The sequence below is a fragment of the Planococcus citri genome, chromosome 5, assembly GCF_950023065.1.
Source record: "Planococcus citri chromosome 5, ihPlaCitr1.1, whole genome shotgun sequence".
Taxonomy (NCBI): Eukaryota; Metazoa; Arthropoda; class Insecta; order Hemiptera; family Pseudococcidae; genus Planococcus; species Planococcus citri.
Genome location: NC_088681.1, coordinates 3,311,848 through 3,334,300, shown reverse-complemented (window position 1 = coordinate 3,334,300; position 22,453 = coordinate 3,311,848). Strand labels below are relative to the sequence as shown.

At 33.7% G+C, this 22,453-nt stretch overlaps 2 protein-coding genes across 4 annotated transcripts in view; one reads left to right on the top strand and one right to left on the bottom strand.

The window, feature by feature from the left end:
* Window positions 1-22,453, bottom strand: part of LOC135847766 (uncharacterized) — a 51,311-nt gene that overhangs the window by 18,487 nt on the left and 10,371 nt on the right. For all 3 annotated transcript variants that reach the window (XR_010559231.1, XM_065367464.1, XM_065367465.1), the window contains exon 2: window positions 10,850-10,901. The gene's annotated coding sequence lies outside the window, so the exon portion shown is untranslated. The remainder of the gene's footprint in view (window positions 1-10,849; window positions 10,902-22,453) is intronic.
* On the top strand, window positions 18,133-20,120 carry LOC135846920 (uncharacterized). Its single transcript, XM_065366283.1, has 5 exons — window positions 18,133-18,202; window positions 18,319-18,728; window positions 18,812-19,075; window positions 19,241-19,402; window positions 19,475-20,120. Exons 1-5 carry the CDS (start codon window positions 18,133-18,135, stop codon window positions 20,009-20,011), a joined length of 1,443 nt encoding a protein of 480 aa, XP_065222355.1. The 3' UTR covers window positions 20,012-20,120.

Sequence of the window (22,453 nt, the reverse complement as noted above, 5' to 3'; positions counted from 1 at the left end):
TATTGAATCATCCTCTATGCTTCAATTTTCGTCCTTATCAAAAACACGGTCTATATGTACTGTTTGCGGAAATTTCAGCGACGGATTTGATAATTCATAAAATCGGAATAAATTGTTATCCATTACATGTTCATCAGTTCCACGTTGTGATTGAAAGATTGATTGTTTTATGAATCATTCCCGACTCGTCGAGAAAAAAAATCAGCTTTCACACAATACCCAATATTGATCATCTGAATTAATTTTTCAAAAATTCTCGCCGTTCTAGAGTCGGTAAGTTGAATTTGAAATTTCTTCGGACCAATTGATTTTGAAATTTTTGTTGGCTCCAGTAATTTCCAAAAAAACCACTGGAGGCTCCAAAACGACTTGAAATCCACCGGCAGTCGATCTCAAAGAATATTGAAATTAGTTTACAGAATGAATTTCCGTTTTCCGACTGCATTTGGTAACATTTTCAGGAGATTTCAAGTTTCAAAAATCTACTGGAGGCTCCAAGAATTTTCAAAAAGTCGCCGGAGGCTTCAAAATGACTTAAACCCACCAGCAGACAACTTAATAGCGCGTAGATGCATTCGTCTTCGATCGCTTTTATAATTTTCTGCACCAATCCCTAGTTCGTTCCCTCGCTCGGGTAAAGATATTACAAAATAGTGTGTCGTAGTGTTGTACTTCAGTTTTTCCAACAGTTTTAGGAAGGGGTCTGAAATTTCAATTTGGTTTTTTGGGATGTACCGGACTCCTCTCCATCTCTACCTACTCTAGGAAACCAAATCATGTTCAAACTTTGGATTTGAGCTCAAAATATGATTTTTTTAAAATCATTTTTTTCAAAAAGAATTACGTTGATATCAAGAACCTCTCTTTCCAAATTAGGAGTCTTTAAAATCAGAATTGGACCTTTCGCTACGTTTTCTGGAACAAATGTTCCCCGAGAGTTTGAAGGAGCGATGAAATGAAAATATATAATGTACTTTTTGTACCGTCATTGGTTTTTATGGAATAACCACCACACAACCCCCCCCCCCCGCCCTAATGTAGACAAAATGCTCCAAATTTGCACTACATACCCACTCCAGATCTGATAATAATAATATGTACATAAGAAATAATCACGTCTCGTTCAACTTTTCACGTTCCAAAGTAAAATTCTGAAATTTTAAATTTTCGGAATTTTGCGCTTCAACTTTACCCACAAATTTTTGCTTTATGAAAAATAAAAAAGTATTTAAATTTTAAAAGCGATACGGAATTGAACGCGTACAATTATTTTTCATACGTTACATGCGCTATGCAAAACAGGAAGGTGTGACAATAGTCCAGCCTTGTATTTATTTGTGATACGTAATTGCATTTGACGTTGGTTTATGAAATCACAGGATGGCAAGTACATGTCATCCTCTAATTTACTTACGTGCATTATCTTATCAAAAACACTTTGAAGCGATCTGTTTTTTTTTTCTCGAAAATATGAAATGCCAAATGCCACGAAACACACATGACATACGCGATTTGTTTATAAATACGAAAAATGAAAATTTTAGATATTCAAAAAAAAATTAACCAATTTACGCAATACAAATTATAAGTAGGTACGAGTAGCTAGGTGTAAGAAAAATGCCAAGAAAAAAATTTAATATAAAATGCAAGTGCATAATATAATCCTACGTGAAAAAAACGAAAATTATAGGTTAGAAGAACAAAAGTACAAAATGGAAGGATGTAGGAAAAAATTTCATTTTTGAGGTGCACAATTTTGAAAGTAAAAATGATTTCGATTGGCCGAATAGACAGGTATACCCAAATCTATCATTTCGCGAATAGTAGAGACTATGATCCAAAATTTGACCGTGCACTTTTTCCGTAGATTTTCTCTTACATATTTCTGCGATGAATAATTCTACTTCTGTTTCTCATAATTATCAACTTCATCTTCTAATTTGACAATTTTTAAAATGGAACATCAAAACTTTGATTTTGTTTTTTTCGTTTATGCAAAACTGATTGATTTACTTATTTAGCTTTGTTAAGAATGATTGAGCCAGTGTTGAATCAATAACATTTTAATAACTAACGGAACTGTTATAAACTAGTACGTAAAAAATATTACAGTTATAAATTAGAGATCCTACTTTACAAAAAAATTACACTCATCTTATGCGAATACCTCATAGTCAATGACAGAGATGCGATTTTCGTAGATTTGCATTTAATTCTTTTTACAATGAAGTCATATCTCTTTGTGAATCATTGGATTCTGAGTAAACTGAGCAAGTACAGGCCTACCTACTTTATTTTTGCACACTTTGTATTTATGTACCATACATTTCAACGCCAAATATGTATTCTTGCACGTATTTTCACACTTCACTTCACTTCACTTCAATTCCGCATTTCAGCATGCGATATTTTAACACTTTGTAATACATATCATCGTACTTGGTTTACCATATTTAAATGCATTGCCAAAATCAAGTATCTAATGAATTTTAAATTTTCATCAGTTGTTTGTAAACAAAAAAGCTCGACTGTTGTTTTTTTCTTAAATAAATATTAAATAAATTAAATGAAGTACCTATTTAACAAGAAACATGAACAGGCTTAAATGTATCTTTTTTGAATGTAAATAATATTCCAATTACGATACCTTCCAAAACGGTGCCGGTGTTTTGGGTTTCGTAAAAAGTCATATACATGGTTCCAAAACTCGAACTTGATACATTGAACAAATTATCCCAAATCAAAAGAAACAGCTGTATAACTCCGAAAAAAGCAGCTAAACCGCCGAGCATGAAAAGAAGACGCACATGCAGAGAAAACCGTGACCATAATTCGGTTTTATTGATGCTGGCTAATCGAATGTACCAAAATGCACCGACGATTGGAATCAAACGACAGGTACGAATGGCGAATAATGTACCATTGTAATAAAAAAAAAAAGAGTAGTAATAACTCCCCCTTAAATAAAGGAAGCTTAACTTTTGCAGGACAATGTAAAAAAAAGAAGCACTTATTCCTAAAAAGCAGTAAATGTAAAATTTTTTGTTTGGATTGCCTGCAGGCAGACGTTGCAAGTATAACGCAATTTTTCGAAAACATAAACATACATCTACAGCCATAATAAGTTTGAAAAATGGTAATGAAAATTTAAAGAATGAGCCACCATAATCATATGAAAACAAAAATGAGAGGGGTTTTGCGATAAGGGCCCTTGTGGTGATATTTCGATTTTTTCAGGAGAGAGAAAACATCGAATTGCTTCGATTTTTCGATTTTTTTTTTTTTTTGATTTTTGGGTGCAGTGTTGTCTTGCGCATAGGTTGAATGGGAAATTTTGACAAAATTCGTTCATCATCGCCTGATATCCGTGATTTAGAAAAAGGCCCTTGTGGTGAAAAGGCGAATTTACACAACGTTACAGACTACCCCGCAAAAAAATACCGAGAAATTCGGATTCGCCATGAAATTTTACATAGGTAACAACAATAAAATAATTTTTCCATCGTCCTTTTTTAAAAAAAAAAAAAAAATTAAAAACAAACAAAAACTTTGTTTTTCGATTTCCCAAAAATGTGAGTTTTTGAGTATTCATGTTCAAGTAATTTTTAAACGAGAAGTTGATGAGATAGGCAAAATCTGATTGCACCATTCGATTTCTCGTGAAAAAGTAAGTCGCAATCGCCAATAAAAAAAAAAAACATCGAATCACCACAAGGACCCATATCGCGAAACGCCTCTCAAATAGAGATGAAGTAGGCCAACTCTCCGATAAATAGATCCAAAGCTCAATCACACCACATTTAATATTATTCAACAACAAAAGAAAACAGTAAAAAGTAAGATTTTTTGTCGCCAGGCTTTGCGTTGATATTTTACCACTTTTGAAAAATTTGTAAATGTGAAATACAAGGCAAATACATGATGGAACGATTGCGATTTTTCCAATGAGTTTCACTATATCTCCCAATTCATCCAAAAAAGTAATCCATGCTGGTATTTCATCCATTGCCGGTGATGTTGCCGGTAAGCAGCGAGTGAATAAAATACGTACGTAATATGAGTGTAAACAACTTTCAAAGCCTAAAAATAGATCAAACGCATAAGCTCGTTGCAAAATAATAAAAAAATGAGAAATAACTCATTAGGGTAACTTTTACCTGTGTGATTGATGACGTGCGTTTGGCAGATCTGTAGAATTTTGATTCGTGGTAAAACTTTCTCAGAAATTTCCGTAGTTGTACTTTTTGGATGGTAGTCTAATCTAGCGAGTGTAGTGATATTAAAATCGAATTTCGTTTCGTAACAAAATCAAATAACTAATACTAAGCTTTCATACATGATGATAGTAAATTCAATGTGAAAATAGTGATATATGTTTCGATAATTTATGGAATAAACTGATGGAAACTGGGAATCGCTAAAAACACGTTCTATCTAATGTCTGCGGAAATTTCAGCGACAAATTTGATAAATCGTTATCCTGTATAAGTTAATCAGTTACATGTCGTGATGGGAAAATTGATTATTTCGTGAATCATTCCGACTCGCCGAGAAAAAAAAATCAGCTTTCACTCAATACCCATTTGATCATCTGGATTAAATATTCATAAATTCTTGGCGGTCTAGAGTCACGTAAGTTGAATTTAAAATTTCTTCAGACCAAACAATTTGTAATTTTTTGAGGCTCCAGTAATTTCCAAAACGTTGCTGGAGGCTCCAAAACGACTTGAAATCAAACTGCAGTTGACTTCAGAGTGTTGAAATTAGTTCACTGAATGAATTTCGGTTCTCCAGCTGCATTTGATGAAATTCAAGTTTCCAAAATCTGTAGGCGTCAAAAATTTTCAGGAAATCACTGGAGGCACCAAAATGACTAAAATCCACCAGCAGTTGACTTGATAGCGTGTTAAAGCTGGGGTGCAGCGTCGGATTTCAAACGTCAAAAGCACAGAGAACAGGACATTTTCCCCTGTAGCTCAAAAACTTGTTTTCCAACTTGTTTTAGTTCGAAGGTACTCAGAAGTTCAAATAGGTACTTATTGGCTATTTTTAATTCAACTTTTCGACTCCCCCCACCCTGAATCCTTCAATTCTGGATACGCATACGATTACAATAATTCATTCCATGGAAGATGACGAAATTAATCGACATTTAAGTACGCCTACGTATATTCTCAAATGAATGTCAATAACCTCTCGAAAATACCACCAAAATATCCGCGTGAAAAGCATGTAAACATCCACCAACCACGGTCATCGTTCGATAGGCAGAAGTACACATAGCGATGAGGTATCGATAGGAATTATAGGTATCGCGAAACAGCAGAACGAAAGTCGGATTTAAAATTGAAACGATATAAGTTTAAAAGTTTATAGTCGAAGAAATATACAAAGCGCTATAAACTTACGTGCAAACCAATAAGTTAGTTCTCTCTCGAGTACCATTATCCAGTGCGGATTACATGTAATATAACCTGTTCTAACGCTTGTCTCGAGTATCTCTACCACTAAGCCTATACTACACCAATCCAAGTCTAAGTTAAATTAAACGCGATTGAGTTCGATGCAACTTTGAAAATTTTCTTATCGCCTTTATTAACGTGGTAGTGGCAACAACGCAGCCTTTTCAATAAACACCTACCCTACCTAAACCTACTTATAGGACGAAAAACAGTCCGAAATAATGAAAACTTCTCATCTAACCATAATTTTTTGCTCGATGGAACTCTCATAGTTTCTTTTTCTCTTTATACAACTCATTCGCTCTTCCGTTGGAAAATAAGCTATATTTGGCCAATTCGATACTTATACATTATGAAGAAGGCTCAGGCTCAAGTCTTATTCCGCCTTTGTTGATACTTTGCTCATTGCATCGAATTTTTGCGAAGTAATATTGGACTTGTTTCATATCTAATGATTATTATTCTACAAAAGTATTCGAATTATAGTTTCGAATTTTATTTTAATATTGTCTAAAAACAACAACACCAACACTTTTCATTGCGTCGTCGGTCGCTTTAATTTGTATTCATTTTAAAAAGCCTACGTGCGAGTGGGTGTGAGATAGTTTTTGTTTTTTGTAATCTGCTTATACTCATCGAGAATACTAATTCCATCGCATCGTTTACTTTTCACTTTTTTCGTTACAGTTATCACGGTTCTTTAATTAAAAACATGATCGGATCAAGGCCAACGTTGATACTAATTAGCTCAACTGGAACGTGCAATCTAAAAATATACCTATATACTGATGGGAACGAGGATTGGGGAGGGAAACATACACTTTTTGATGCAGACATCAAAAGCCTGCCCTGTTTGTTGAACGAATTCTTCTTTTTAAAAAATCTGTAACATTATAGATGAGCAAATATTCCAATTTATCGACCAATTTTCACTTTAGGGATGAAATTTTGATCGTTTCAGGTTATTATATCAATCTTGACAGAGAATCACCTCCTACTGGAAAATTTCGCTCACTAATTTATAAATTTCAACCCTTTGAACAGTAAAAAATCGTAACTTTGCAAATATTCAAAGACCTATTTTTTTCTCATTTTGGGTTACAGAATCCCATAACTTTCCATCAACGTATTTAAGAAAATAAAACATAACAAGATCACGAGTACCTACTTATTTAAACAATAAACCAAGTGCTCGATGATGCTAGATGAATCAAAACAGCATAATACCAGCGTTTAATTCCTTCGCCCAAAACTGAAGAACAGCAGAAAATCATCAAGCTGCTCTCTTTCAGAATAACTTCGAACCACAAGTCCCCATTTTCAAAATGTATTTCTTTTTGTAACCAAGTCTGCTTATATGAACTTTGAACTGACACAAGATAGCGGTACGCGATGGAAATTCCAATTTGAAAGTATTTTCCAGGATTGGATCGATGAAATTCTGCTGTACAGATAGATGGCGCAAGATGCACGGATTTGAGAATTTCAGCACTTGCGATTATAACTCGAGAACATTTTGAAATTGGTCAATTTCATTCTCCTTCGATGGAAACGATAATTTTTTTGACCAGTTTTAACAGAATCAAAATTTGTAGTTTGATTTTTCTGAGCATTAGGCCTACTTGAAGAAGGAGAGGCCCAATTTCACATCATATAGACCATTATCATTCTCGTGATGAGGTAGTGTCATCGGAATGGAGGGAGAATCAGGGGTTCTGAAATACGAGTAGTAATGCTTTTTTGGAAGGAAATTTTAATCAACGTTTTTACGACTATGGACCTGTGTGACGACGTGATACTAAGTTTTGAAAACTTGAAAAAAAATCCTGTTCAGCTTTGAATATCATACATCGAAGAAAACCCTAATTTCCAATATTTACAGTGAGTTGATCTGGATACATCATAAGTACATACATATTTTCAATAAATGGGGAATTACTGCTAATTTCTAGTAAATTACCGGCAACTTCTGGTAAATTTCTGATCATTTCTGGTGAACGACTGGTTATTTTTGGCATAAGTTATTGGCCATTTTTTGATTTTTCTTGGTGAACTACTAATGGATTTTAATGATTGGTAATTTACCCGTTTTTTTTCAGTGATATTGGCAAACTTATCTTTTTTGGTAAATCACAGGTAATTTATGGCATATTTCTGGTAATTTTTACAAGTAAATTCCTGCGAAAACAAGTAATTTTTGGTAAATAAGTGGTAATTTTTAGTAATTGGTATTAAGTATATTGGTAATTATGGTGAATTTATAATAAATTTTGGTACAGTTTGATGTTTTGTGGCAAATTTTTGGTAATTTTTTGCGAATAACTATGGTAATTATTGATGAATTACTGGTAAATTTTGGTAAATTATCAGTTATTTTCATGTACTTGGAAAATTACTTGTCGTTTTCAGTAATTTGGTAAATTATTAGTAATTTTCTGGTATTTTCTGGTGAAGTTGTACCTAATAATGTTTCGCAAATAACTGGTCATTTTCCATAAATCACGAGTAGTTTTTGGTAAATTACAGGTAATTTGTGGTAAATTACAGGTAATTTATGAAATTTAGGGATGAAAAACCTTAAAATGAAACTTCAGCTTTTGGCTTTTAGCTTGAAATTTCAAAATTGAAACTTTTGGATTTAGCTTTCGGCTATCTCGATTTTTAAGGCTTGCTTTAGCCAAACTTTCGGCTTCCAATGGCTTTCCCTCATATTTTAATTTTCAATCTAACAGCTTTCAACTATATTTCATTAAGCTTATAGCTTTAAACTTTTGGCTTTGAGCTTTTGACTTTAAACTTTTAGCTGATACGCCATCAATTGACAAAAAAAAAGGGAATTAAAAATGAGATCAGGTACATTGATTTCATAATTAGTGATAGTGGAGAATATTCATTTTCATTGTTAGAATTATTTTCCTTTTTTTTTCATTTCACTAAATCGTATTAAAATAAAATTGAATGAAATTTCTTTCATTTTTTTGTTTCTTCTGAATTTAGAGAATTCAATTCTGCAAAAAAGCCTTTGACAAAAGCTAAAAAAATGAAACTTTTGGCTAGCTTTTGGCTTGGAAAAAATGAAACTTGCAAACTTTTGGCTTTTAGCTTAGTGCGAAAATCTGCTAGGCTTTCAACTTTTAGCTTTAAGCTTTCGGCTAGCTTTTCATCCCTGATGAAATTACAAGTAATTTATGGTAAATTACAGGTAATTTATGGTGAATTACAAGTAATTTATGGTAAATTACAGGTAATTTCTGGTAAATTACAAAAGTTACTGGTAACTTTTGGTAAGTTATGGGTGATCTCTGGTAAATTACAGAAGATTTTTGGTAAGTTACAGGTTATTTCTGGTAAATTACAGGTAATTTCTGGTGAAATACAGGTAATTTATGGTAAGTTACAATGTATTTCTGGTAAATTACAGGTAATTTTTGGTAAGTTACGGGTTATTTCTGGTAAATTACAGGTGATTTTTGGTAAGTTACGGGTAATTTTTGGTAAATTACGGGTTATTTTTGGTAAATTACGGGTTATTTTTGGTAAATTACAGGTAATAATTTCTGGTAAATTACATTTAATTTCTGATAAATTACAGGTAATTTTTGGTGCACTTTCTGGTAGATTACTGGTTATTTCTGGTAAATTACAGGTAATTTATGGTAAGTTACGGGTTATTTCTGGTAAATTACAGGTAATTTTTGGTAAGTTACGGGTAATTTCTGGTAAATTACAGGTAATTTCTGGTGAAATACAGGTAATTTTTGGTGCACTTTCTGGTAGATTACTGGTTATTTCTGGTAAATTACAGGTAATTTATGGTAAGTTACGGGGTATTTCTGGTAAATTACAGGTAATTTTTGGTAAGTTACGGGTTTTTTCTGGTAAATTACAGGTAACTTTTGGTAAGTTACGGGTAATTTCTGGGAAATTACCGATAACTTTTGGTAAGTTATGGGTGATTTCTGGTAAATTACAGGTGATTTTTTTTGGTAAGTTACAGGTATTTTCTGGTAAATTACAGGTATTAATTTCTGGTAAATTACGGGTAATTTCTGGTAAATTACGGGTAATTTTTGGTAAATTACGGGTAATTTTTGGTAAATTACAGGTAATTTTGGTAAATCACAAGTAATTTCTTTGTAAATTACAGGCATTTTTTTGGTAAATTATTAGTAATTTTTGACACATACATACTTGGCAAATTACTGGTGATCATTAATGATGGGTAATTACCTATAGGTAATTTCTTGCAAATTACAGGTTATTTTCTTAATAAATTACCAGTAATCTTTGGTACATACTTGGTAAACTACCAGTAATTTATGGCAAATTACACCTATTTTTTGGTAAATTACAGGCTATTTTTGGTAAACTACAGGTAATTTTTTGGTAAATTACTAGTAATTTTTGGTACATACCTACTTGGTAAATAACTGGTAATTTTTAATGATTGGTAATTTATTGATAATTTTAGGTAAATTAAATTCATACTAATTTTTGGTAAACTTTTGATATGTCTGGTAAAATTTTGGTAAGTTTCTAGTAATTTTTAGTAATTAGCAAAAAAACTGCTATTTTTTGTAAAATTACAGTAACTTTTGTAAAATTACAGTAATTTTTGTAGAATTACTGTAATTTCTGGCTAACTTTCAGTAGTTTTTGTAAAATCACAGGTCATTCCTTAGGTAAATTTATGTACAAGTAATGTTTGGTACATACTTGTTAAATTTCTGGTAATCCTTATTAATTGGTAATTTACTGGTAATTTTAGGTAAATTTATCTAGATTTTTGGTAAACTTTCGATATATACCTATCTGATAACATGGTAACTTATTGAAATTTAATTACCACGGTGATTGTTAATAGAGTACTAATGGTTTTCTGTAACATTAAGTCACTATATACTTAGATAGTAATTTCTGCTAAATTACCAGTATTTTTACATTTTTTTTTTTTTGAAATCTAGTTATTAAAGTACCTAATTTTATTTTATTAATTTTCAGTAAATTTCTGATTATGTTCATTTTTTACATGAATATGTTTTTCTATGCATAATTCGAAGAGTACCATCAGGTATGGCTTGGGGAAGGAGGAGGGGGTGATGTGGTCATTGTCAGAGCCAACTCCCTTCACCATTCTTAATCGATAAGAAATCAAGAGCTGTAAAACATAATCATCCAAAAATCAGCATTCCAAAAAAATCGGAAGGGGAAATCCGGGGTTCCTTATTTTTGGCGTTTGAAAACATTGTGTTACCCCCTTTCTTGCACTAGGAGCCTGAAATTCAACTTTGAGCGATTGCAAGAAATTTCCCCAAATTACGAATTCGTAGCTTGCTACCTGTTGGTACCTGCCTATGAAAATATTGCATAAATTTTCAAACGCTTACCGATCGGAATATTCTTCATTATTCTTCTTCGCAGAACAAATCGCACCGACTCCTGCAACAAAATTAAATTAAGTTAGCCCAAAATTATTACTACCTAAGTATATTGAAATTCAAATAATGGTCAAAATGATGTAAGTACGAGGTACTTCAGTAGTTGAAGATCGAGCAAAAGCAGTTATCAAACAGTCATTGTATTTTGGCTTAAAAATTGAAAATATGACGAGATATTGAACCAGAAATGATGTAATTAATAATTACATATAGGTACTTGATCTTATCGATACAAGTGGAAATATCGTGACATAGACAAGAAACTTAACATTTGCAGATGTTTGAAGATTTTTAGGTTCTTTCTCTCTAAAAAAAAATCCCCTCCAGATCTTAAATTCTGAATATCTGCCAACGATCCAGTACCCTTATCATCTTCAAAATTAGATAAAATGTTTCAAAAACCGAAACCGAAACAACTCCGGTGGAAAAAAATCATCAGAAACACAACAATAGCAAGAATTGCAAGCACATCGATGTACACGAAGATTCATAATAATTAACGAACTAATCAGACACGTTACATTGTCACACATCGAACACAATATTTTTATTGATTTGGAGGAAATGCGATTGAAATGTCAGCATTTGTCTCTGGGGCAATGTTTATAGATTTTAACTCGGTATAATAACGGTGTAAATCCCTTAGCATTAACGTAATTGCTATCGCGAATGTGGCGCTTGGCGCTTACGCTTACGTTCCTACATTTACAACACACACGTTTTTGTACATACGAGTAGGTATCACAGAGTATGTACATAAAACTACACAAAGGCGATAAATTGACGCGATATTAGGAGAGGATTTTAATACTTAATGAGTCCGCTCGCGCTCATGTACCTACCTAATATGGTGCTGTGTGATAATCTTTTGCACGCTGGGCCAGGTCGATTTCTTGACCGAAGACGCAGGAAGGAATAATTAGGAGGCAAATATCGAGTTGAGTAAAGTTTCAGCTAAAACTTGCCCATTAATTGAGGTATCCCTGATACCCAAATTGCCTCCACAATCTTGTCGATGAAATGAGAAATCGTCTATATTGACTTAATACAAGTTTTCTGAGGAGGAGGAGGAGGTGGTGCGTATAAAATTAAGCCAGAAAACAGATAATATTATTCGACCGGTCATCTCGCTACCTTGCACGTGGATGCGGTTAAAGATTTACAAACTGCATTAGACCGTTTAAAAGCTAATTTAAAGGTGAAGTAAGTTTGTTCGGTGTAATTACAGTGCGAGAAAAAGCTGACGAGCTAACTTTGCTACCTATACCTAAGTATCCTGATGTGAGTCTCTTTTGCATAGGGAGAGCTGATGGCATCGGCGCCATGTTCGGTAAAAAATTACCCTTGTAAAACATTCACTTATTAGCACCGGTTTAATTAAAGCTCGGTAATAAATTCCTGAACGAAAAGTTAAAAAGCGATTTGGAAAAAGCTTAGAGAAAGTTTTGAAAACCAAACTTTTTTTTTTCTCCACTCTGGCGCGCAAAACCAAAGTATCAAAGTTGCAGCTAGTTCTCGACAATTACCGAGACTCGAGTGTAAAATATAAGAATAAGTCGAGAGTAATTTAAAGCAAAGTTAGTGTTAAAAAACTTTTACGAAAATAGCTTTAAGGTAACATTTATGGTTGTCCGTCCTTTTCCATTAAAATATTACATTCGAAATTAAAATACTGTCGACCAATAACGTTTGACAAATGACCGAAACGAGACTGTACTTCAAAACACCGACCACCATATTTGGCCAAAAGAATACCACCATACCGAAGACGAGGAGCAGCTGGTGGGGAAAATTCCGAAGAGTTTTCACGTTTTTCTTTACCAGAGCCATATTATACTTTACGTTGTACTCGGGTAACTGTTGTTTTTTTCTTTCTTTTCTTTCTTTCTTTGTTTTCGTAGGCGTCGTCGTCGTTGTGTTTAAACTTTGTTCATTTATGGGCCTATCATGTTGTACTAAAACAAAAAAATTGTAATCGTCGGCTTCTTAAAAGTTTTCGCGCCGATGGTTTTTAAATGTAAAAGTATGGCAATAACGAGCGAAATTTCCAATTTCAAATGGACTTAATTTCACCAACAGCTCGTAGACGTCGTATACGAGTATTTTTCCTTACTATCTGACGCTGCAGTCTTTTCGTCGAAACGATTTTTGGTCTGTCTTCGTCTTTGATGCTATTATGTGCTCGTATTTTGATGCGGTGACAATCTTCGTGTATCTTTTTCCTTCTGAGAGTGAGTTTTGTTTTCATCACCCCGAAGCTGAATTTTTAATTACATATGGAAGTATTAAGTTAAAGTGACTCGATGTTCGTAAATGTTCTCAAATCAGAAGTTAGCAATACTCCAGTATGCATGACAAGGAGGGATAAACTGGTGAAGGGGTTCAGGACATCCTCAAGCGTAATATACATAAGCTTCTGTTTGGTTTCAAGATCTGTAATTATTTTATTTCATCAACGCTTCCAATATTAGTTTATGATAATCAAAGCTGTCATCTTCTTGTACCAGATGCTCGAGGAAATAGTTGTGTTTTTTTTTTCATAATTCGAAATCAAACGATCCCTTAATGAAAACTTTAATCTCGGCAAGTTAAATAGAAAGTATTTAAACACGATTATCAAAGTTTCAAATTTGAAGAAATTCGCGAGAAATGCTACACGTATTTTAAATTAAAAAGACAAAAATTCGTTGGTTTGTGGAAATACGAGTATCTGCATTCCTTTGATTCATGTGTGGGATGTGATTTGAAAAACTGCTGCGGAAATTCTCCGCGAAGTTTCTATACATATATACGAGATGTTTTGTGGGATTTTGAGAGTAAAGCGAGTAGTTGTTCTTTGAGGTTCGCTTTGTTGGTGTTCAAATAAATTTCAAGACGTTGAGATGGGGGTTTCAAAAAAATTCGAATGAAATTCACGGTACTTGAGCTTTCTTTATACGTAGATGAACAATTAGGATCAAGTACAAAGTGGGCTGGAATTTGGATTTTTTTTCAACTGAAAAGATCTGAGGGGTAGTTTCTGTAAAAATTTTAGTCATCCAATAGTAAAATTCAAGACACATGCATTATGACCTTTTCCCGTTCGTGAAATAGGGCAACAATTTTGATGCTCATTTCGCAAGAAAAATACTTACTTTACAAAAAATATTAGATCGAGCAGCAGAAACTTTCAAACAAATAAGGAACACTTCTGAATTCACATTTTCCGATTCAAAATATTCATAAAACTCTATTTGATTTACAAAATTCAAACGTCTCCATCCAGTTTATGTATATATACCCAGCCATGTTGGAATCAAAGGAAATGAAATTGTAGATGAAAATGCGAAATCTGCCACTACTCTTTCTCCTCTCACATTTATCACAGCTGACGACCTTAAATCTATCTTCACCCAAAACACACTCAAGAAATGGCAAAACTTTTGGTCCCTCCAAACATCAAACAAGCTCTTTCACCACAAAAAAACTACTCAGCATTGGAAAAACCTATTTCAACTAAATAGACTTGAAGAAATCATTATAACCAGGTTGAGAATTGGCCACATAAAAATCACCCTGAATCACCTCTATGAAAAGGCCCCAAAACCCACATGCCAGTTCTGCCTGTCAGAACTTATATCTGTCCAACACTTACTATTTCACTGTCCCTCATTACATCAGCACAGACTATCCCTACAAATAAACGAAAGATCCCTATTCATACCAGACGACCCTTCCGAAATTAAAAAATTCTTAGACCTAATTAAAAAACTTGACCTCAACAACTTGATTTAAATCACGACGGGTGTAACAATCAAGTACTTAATTACAACCCCCCCCCCCCCCCCAAAAAAAAGTCTTCAAATTTCTGAAGGTAACCAACATTTCAGGAGAAGAAATTCATTTTTAAATTCTTGGCGAATTTTTGAAAAAAAAATGTTTTTGTGGGCAATTCGCAAACTTTTCCATGTAACACGAATTTTTTCAGAGAAAAGAACCAATGTGCATAATTTCTTCAATTTAATTCCCACCAGAGCCATCGAGAGCCAATGGGGGCCAGTGAAAAATATAATTTGGCCCTATTTCTGGGCAGAAAAATATAGTAGAGGTTTTTTGAGAGGTGTGGGGGGAGGAGGAGGTTTGACTGAAAATTTGTCGTCCGATAAGTATAAGGAAAAAATACCAATTTTGTCGATTGATATCATAATTCGTATGACTTACAAAAATTTCCATCTTCTGTTTTGGATTTTTGGGGGCCCAAATGTGAATCGTTTAAATTTTAAAACAAGAAAAAAATTGGCCTATGAGCACAGTAAGGGCGAAAGTTTTTGAAATCTTGATTTCAAAAGGAATAAAAAACAATTTTTTTTAGAAATTGAAATTTTGAAAAGAAAAAAACACAAGCCCAGGACGAAACGAGGGCGAGATCTTTCGAAAATTTGTGATTGAGCAGTAAAAAACCAGTTTTTTTTTTCATCACAGGCCCTTCTTTTCCCGAGCCCTCTAGACAGCGTATGCGCCCCCGCCCCCCCCCCTTGAAAAAGAAAGAAAAACTGAAAAAACAATTTATTCGAAAAATTCCATATTTGCGTCAGAATTCTCCCAAATGATCCCCTGTTTAAAACAAAATTCCCCTTCCCAACTCAAAATGAAAGCTTCTGCTATACTTATTTGGTCAAAATACGCCGACTTTTTTCAGGGAGTGGTCCACCATATTTCATTGAATCGGAGAAATTATTTCAAAATCGCATCGAAATTGGCTTCGAATGGGATTTTTTTTCAAAATTTTGAAATAAAAATGACCGAGACAAACTGTCCTCCTTTGCCCTCCCCCCTCTCGATGACCCTGTATTCCACACATCAACAAACTACATGCTACAACTACTTTTCATTCATTCCAGAGCCTCCAGCAATTTTTTAATTTTTTCCGGGAAATTTCGGATTGACACTTATATGATTTTTTTCCCTTGAAAAAGGTTTTTTTCGCTATTGTGAGCAAGGCAGGTGGGGCGGGGGGATGTTTTGGTTCAGACATTTTTTTCAATGGTACTTACCCAACAATGTTTCATCAAAATTTCAGAAATCCGAGGACGGGGCATTTCACCTATTTACCCAGGAATACCCTTCAAGCTATCTTGATATAATCACAAATACTTCTGCACGTGTAGTTTTACGATCACGCGGCATAAATGAATTTTCAATTACACAATTCTGAGGTAAAATTTCACGCTGAACAACTTGGTTCTCTTCGATTTCCGCCATTTGTCCATATTTTTGAAGAGAAACGTAAGAAACGTGGTTTTTTGAGAGTTTCTTGAGCTTTTCAGCTTGACCCACCACTCCAAATGGCCGGGTGATGACTTCTATAGAAAGTAGACCTAAAGATACATATTTGACGAAAAAATCGTTTTGGTATGTTTTTTCGTTCCGGAGTAATGTCGATTTAAAGTTTTCTTTTGTCCGCCCTTCTCCCCCCATGCGATGAAAAATTCTGAAAAAATTCAGGGAGGTACCCCCATGTACCCTCTAACTATATTCGTTTACAGAATAAATTTATCTTAATTACGCGCTGATACAGAATTTCGCCCCTGAAAAACGCGTTTTTGGCCCCCTGGCTGAGGGGGGTGGGGTGGGGAGCGGGCTATGGGCCCAAAATTATTTTTTGGGTGTACTAAACATACCCTGTGAGTTTCATCAAAATCCGAGGTTAAGGGCATTTTGCCTATCTTATCCGGGGGTACCCTTAACTCGAAAGTTCAAATTTTCTTTCGAATCGGATAAAGTCAATTTTTTCAACGTAAAACCTTTGCAAAATTTCCAAAAGTGGGTCAATGAAAACTTGATTGGATGAACTATTCTCACTCAAAGCTCAATCGGATTTTCATCCCCTATTTTTATCAATTTTTTTTGAGAAAAATTACGACCTACTACATCTAAATCATTTGAGTGATTTCTCTAAAAATGAAAGGGTGCTCAAAAAAATGAAAATTTCTTCAATTTTTTGTAAAGTTGGTGTTTTTTTTTTTATTTTATGAAAAAATAGTTTTTGAGAAGCACCCAGTTTTACACATTTTTCTCTTTTTCAACATTTTTTATCACGAATCTTGAAAAAATTGATCTGCGTTTAGGTTTTTTTTTTACTTTAAGTAGCTTTTTTTATACTTCATTTCTAATAATTTTGATGTTAAATTCTGATATTTATTCAAACTTTCAAACTTTGAAAACATTTTTTGCGTGATCTTGAAAAAAAATTTACAAACTTTTCAAGTTTTATCTCGATTGTAATGTTTTTGTGTTAAAGATGGAGAATTTTTCACACTTGAAAAAGTCTTGAAATCACGTTCAAAAAAAGTAAAAACTCTCAAAAATGCGACGAAATAACAAAAAAATAATGAAAATTCAGTTGAAAATTCAGCAAAGTTTAACGAAAACAGCAAAACACATAAAAAAAATATCAAAACACCAGAAAAAGCATTAAAACCACTTCAAATCGTCATAAAACGATGAAATTTTTGTAAAAATTGTCAAAAATGCATGAAAAAGTGTGAAAAGTTGTGTAAAAAATTTATAAAAAAAAACTCACAAAAAAATAAGATCGCTGAAAATTAACTAAAAATTATGAAATGTCGGCATTTTGCCAAAAATTTATTTAAAAAGTTGAAAAGTCTTGAAAAAAACACTAAAAAGAGCATTCAAATCACACAAAATCAAATTGAAATAAAGAAATTTGGTCAATTTTTTCACCATCTGTGCTTCAATTTCTCAACTTTAATCACGATAATCAGACGATAAAATGATACAGTACGCACACGGTACACATTTTATCAGAACAAATCTCCGCAAATGTATTCTACATGCAATAAGCACGATGTGAATTACACAAACGAGTAAATTAAACACAGCTGGTAATGGTAGCCTACCTATTTCGTTCGAAGTCTGAATCGATGACAATGGCAACGCTTTTCATAAAATTTGAATTTAATCGTCACCTGTTGAAGCTGTCAACGCGATTTACTTAATATTGTGACTCATACATATGTACTCGTACTTAAAAATGGAACTATGAAGGATTTATGCGTGTTAGGATGGTTTCGTTTCGCATTCCTACATCTCTAACGATTGTCAAGAACGAGCATAAAATAATAATAAATCCTACGAAGTACGTATTACGTACATTAACTTCATACAAACCATACCTATGCATATTCCAAGTATTCGTTCGTCAAAAAAAAAATTACAAGCGTTACGTCTCGATGAATTTGATATGGATTTTATTCATAAGCTCGTCGATTATTACGCTGATCAAAGAAACAGCCTCATTAAGTAAGTCTGAGCATAATTATCACTTTCAACTCAATTTCTCCTGCTCACAAAACCAAGTTAGTTATTCTTAAATCTTAAAATTCTTATCATACAACTGCCGCCATTCTATATTTTAGATGAAGTTATTTTACGCAGAGGTAGATTCAGAACCCCATTAGCAGTGATAAAGAAACACGACTCTACAAAGCTACAACTCGCGATACCTCGCAAATGCACAAAAAATCACGAATTTGTTGGATATCAATATGATAATTCTGTAGACCTTGATGATCGTCCTAAAGAAACATTACTAATCGCGTGTCCTGATGTGTATCGTTTTGGAAAACAAAAGGAAGTAGAATCGGAATGGAAAAAATATCATGCAACGTCGAAAGAAAGTGTACTGTTTTTCTTGATGAAATACTCAACAATCAGCCCTTATCTGCAATGCACATCACGTGTCGTGCCCTCAATTAGCGAATTTAGTAATGAAGAAGCGCAATACTGTAACCAATCAGGATCAGAAATGTATCAAGTCGGATATCCGGTGAGCCATTCCGATAATTATTCATCACAATACACTATAGAAAAGGATTCTCATTCATTACTAAATTTGAATTATTTAAACAGCTATCGCTTCATTATACGATTGCGGAAAATTTTGAAAATTTCAAATCAACGCAGGAAGTTGAGTTTTTATCAGTATACAAAGTATGTTTTTCGATGGCCGAAGGTAAAGGTGCAACAAAATACACGATTCATCGTATCGAATCGCCAGCACTGCTACTTCTAGATCAGATAAAACAACTTCCTGACATTCAGCCCATGAAAAGTTACGAAAAATCTTTCTTGGATTCAATTTTAAACAGAGAGTTTTTGGAAGACGAGGACAAAGTAGGCATAATATAGTTACGAAAATTAGCAGATAACAGGCGCTGGAAAATCTAATTTTCTATTCCAAAATAGGGGTCAGGTTGTTTTTCACATCAAAAAGGTATTCAATACCGTAATTCTTGTTAATAAAGAGTAATTTTTCAAATAATTTTTTTTTCTGTATAGAAATACTACGCATACCAGATCGTGGGAACTGAGGACATGCCAACCGGGTCATGGGAACCAACCACCAAGTTTCTTTTCAATTACATTCCCATCGCGAGAAACGATGATATATTCAAGGGTATGATAAGAGTCGACTATTACATCAGACTATACAGCAAAAAAGTAAGTTTTGCATCTTGTAAAAAAATTCTTCGAAATGGGCAAGCACTTGAATCGTTCCTTATTTATTTTCAGAACAACAAGCCCTTGACTTTATACTCGGGTACTTATCGAGCAGAAATAGAAAGCAATATTTGTATTATTATGATGTTTTGCAATCCGACGATTATCGAATCATTTTGGAGAATAATTATGGATGATGAAAATCGCGTTATTTTTCTAGTAACCCAGTATACTGAAAAGGAATGCGGTCGAACATATTTATGCAACACAGATCGTCAAGAAAAAACATACGAAAGAGGGGGTTGCACATACACATGTTCTCTCAACACTCCGACAAATGTAAATTTATTTCAGATGCTGGATTTGCCCCCGTTGACCGTCACCGGAGACCTGGATTTTACATTTGAAGTACAAATAGATAAAACTGACAATGAGACAGTACCTCAGGACAAAACAGAGTTCACGGAAGCAAAATCTTCCAAAAACATCGACATCGTCGATTTTTTGAACAATCCGTCATTTTTTGAGGCTGTGAGAAACATTGATGCTGATATTGCTAAAAATTTGAGTTTTGAAAGCATGTCAGCTGATGCCGATAGTGCTAGTTAGAAAATGATAATCTAGCCGTCTTTTGTTCGTATATTCAATTTTCAATAATTTTCAGAATATTTTTCTCAAGATATAATATTTGTAATAAATCCATACTTTGTTATTTGAAGGGCAAGAATTTTTTTTCAACAATATTTCAACATCCCGACTCATGTCGCAATAAAAAAATGACTTCTTCCAAAAAAAATTATCCTGGTCAAAAATATTTTTCATAGTAAAATTTAATTAGCTGAAAATCTGAATAAACTCGCCAAATAGGTCCAAATTTAAAAAATTTTCCTTCGAACAGAAAATTTTCAGTATTGTAAAATTTTTCCCACATGAATATGCTGGTCAAAAAATGCATTTGAGGTGTTCACCTTGGAATCAGCTTCAATGTGGATAAACTTTTAGGTCGAAAATAAGCCACAATTCGATTTTCAACTGCCCAAATTAATTTCCAACCCATCTGGAAACATTGAAAAATTCTTAAGAACTTCAAAATCGAACTGAAGGCTCCCTAATGGCTCGAAATTGTGGAATTTGGATTCGGGTCAAGGGTTTAAACACGAAAACATTTTGATTTTTTGAATTTTTCGATACCTCGAATATTTTGGTAAAAGTGCACTTGGATGTCGGCGTGGAAATCAACCTAAATGTAGATAAACTGGTTAAATAGGTCGAAACTATACCAAAGATGGATTTTTATCTGCTCCCAGATTGATTTTCACGCGGTGTAGAGGAATTTTAAAATTCCGGATAAATCGAAAATCGCTTTGGAGGCCTCGGAATAAGCAAAAATGGTAAAATTCGGTACTGAATAAGAACCTGAGCCACCAGCATGTATTTATAAGAATAGCATAAATCGTTGAAACTAGGTACGTCAATATTGAAAAAAATCAATTTGGACAGCTATTGTCATTTTAATGTATTTTTACGTAGTTCGCTTGATTTTTTTTTTAATGATAATCTTAGAAGTCCAAACACGGCAAAAAATGGCAAAAAATAACAAAAAAACACTTTTTTTGCAAGGTTTTAATTTTTTTGAGCATGTTGCACCGGTTTTTGAGCTCCAAAAAAATATATGTTATACCCTCATTGTTAGTCTTGATAAATTTCTGAAAATATTTCGCAGAGGTCCTTCCTCGTTTTTTTCTACGCATTTTTGAAATCTTCAGATCCAGTATCTCTTGAGTCATCCATGGTTTGTGTTTCCTTTTTTCTTTGAGTGGAATAGACTTTACTGCTGCTGTTTTAACCTTTTGCGTCCATGGTGCCACTTTTCCTCAATACCTACAACCTACCATGTTCTTCTTCCAACTTGTGTTCCTTTTGTTTTTTCAGTTCTTCTCAGAATTTCTTTTACACCTCTTTTGATTTGATTTTTGCAATGTCAAGTTGTTGGTATAGTTCTTTGCTCTTCTTCTGGCTCTTCAAGACTATCTGGGTAATTCTCAAAAAAAGTTTAAATTTCAGTACTAAAATTTTTCGAAAATGAAAACATTTTTTTGAATTTTTTTCAAAAGGGACTTGATTCTAGGCATACCCAGGACCCCAAAAATGACTTCAGGCCCAAGTCATATTCAATAGGGGCGGGGGGAGGGGCTTTAAAAAAATTGGTGTCACATGTTGAAAAAAAAGGCTGTTCACTACTTTTGGGTAGGTATAGGTATAACTGGAGCAGGTAGCTTTAGCTCACAAAAAGTTCATCAAGTAGGTACCAGGTTCATTTTAATGGGAGTATTCAAACATGATAAGGTAGGTACTTTCCTTCGCCGTGGACAAAAAAATCATGATAGCCACGACGAAATACCAAACTGTACTATCCACGACGTAAAAAAAAAAGAACTAAAATTTGTTTTACCAGTAATAGAATCAATAATTTTTCAATTTTCAAAGTTGTGGTCATCAAGTACTTACTATTTGAATATTTTCTTTTTTTTCAAGAAAAAAAATGTCTCTTTTAAACGTGAGAATGATAAGCCACGGCAATGGATCCGAAAAAAGGAAATCAGTACAATTTTCACAGATTACAATTTGCAGACTGGTTAATTGCATTTGCTTGATGGATTTGAAATGGGCGCAGCACTACTATCACTAAAACCATACAGTGTACCCATTTCACCTTTAAAAAAATCGAATAGGAGAGCCAGAAAAAATTAACAAAAATTGGCCACGGCGATGGACCAAAAACTGGTTACATCACTTTATGACCTTGGTTTCAGGGTATAAGTATCATTCCAAAAATTTATATCAGTTCTGTCATTTACTCTCATATCATATAATAATATGTACCACTTTTTTTTTCAAAAAAAGTGATAGTGTAATTCATTTTTGAAGATGAAGTTGAAAAATTCAAGTAGTTACAGGCCACGACGATGGAGTTTTCAGGGTTTGGGGGGACTTGACCCATAGTGGAGGGGGGTTGGGGGCCGTTAAACTATATGCACGTGATGCCCGAGT

What these genes read in the sequence shown, in the direction of transcription:
- LOC135846920 (XM_065366283.1), top strand. Translation starts at nt 18,133, where the DNA reads ATGAATTTGATATGGATTTTATTCATAAGCTCGTCGATTATTACGCTG. An exon ending in TGTATCAAGTCGGATATCCG is followed by an intron (nt 18,729 to 18,811) that starts GTGAGCCATTCC and finishes TTATTTAAACAG; the next exon opens with CTATCGCTTCATTATACGAT. An exon ending in TTTTGGAAGACGAGGACAAA is followed by an intron (nt 19,076 to 19,240) that starts GTAGGCATAATA and finishes TTTTCTGTATAG; the next exon opens with AAATACTACGCATACCAGAT.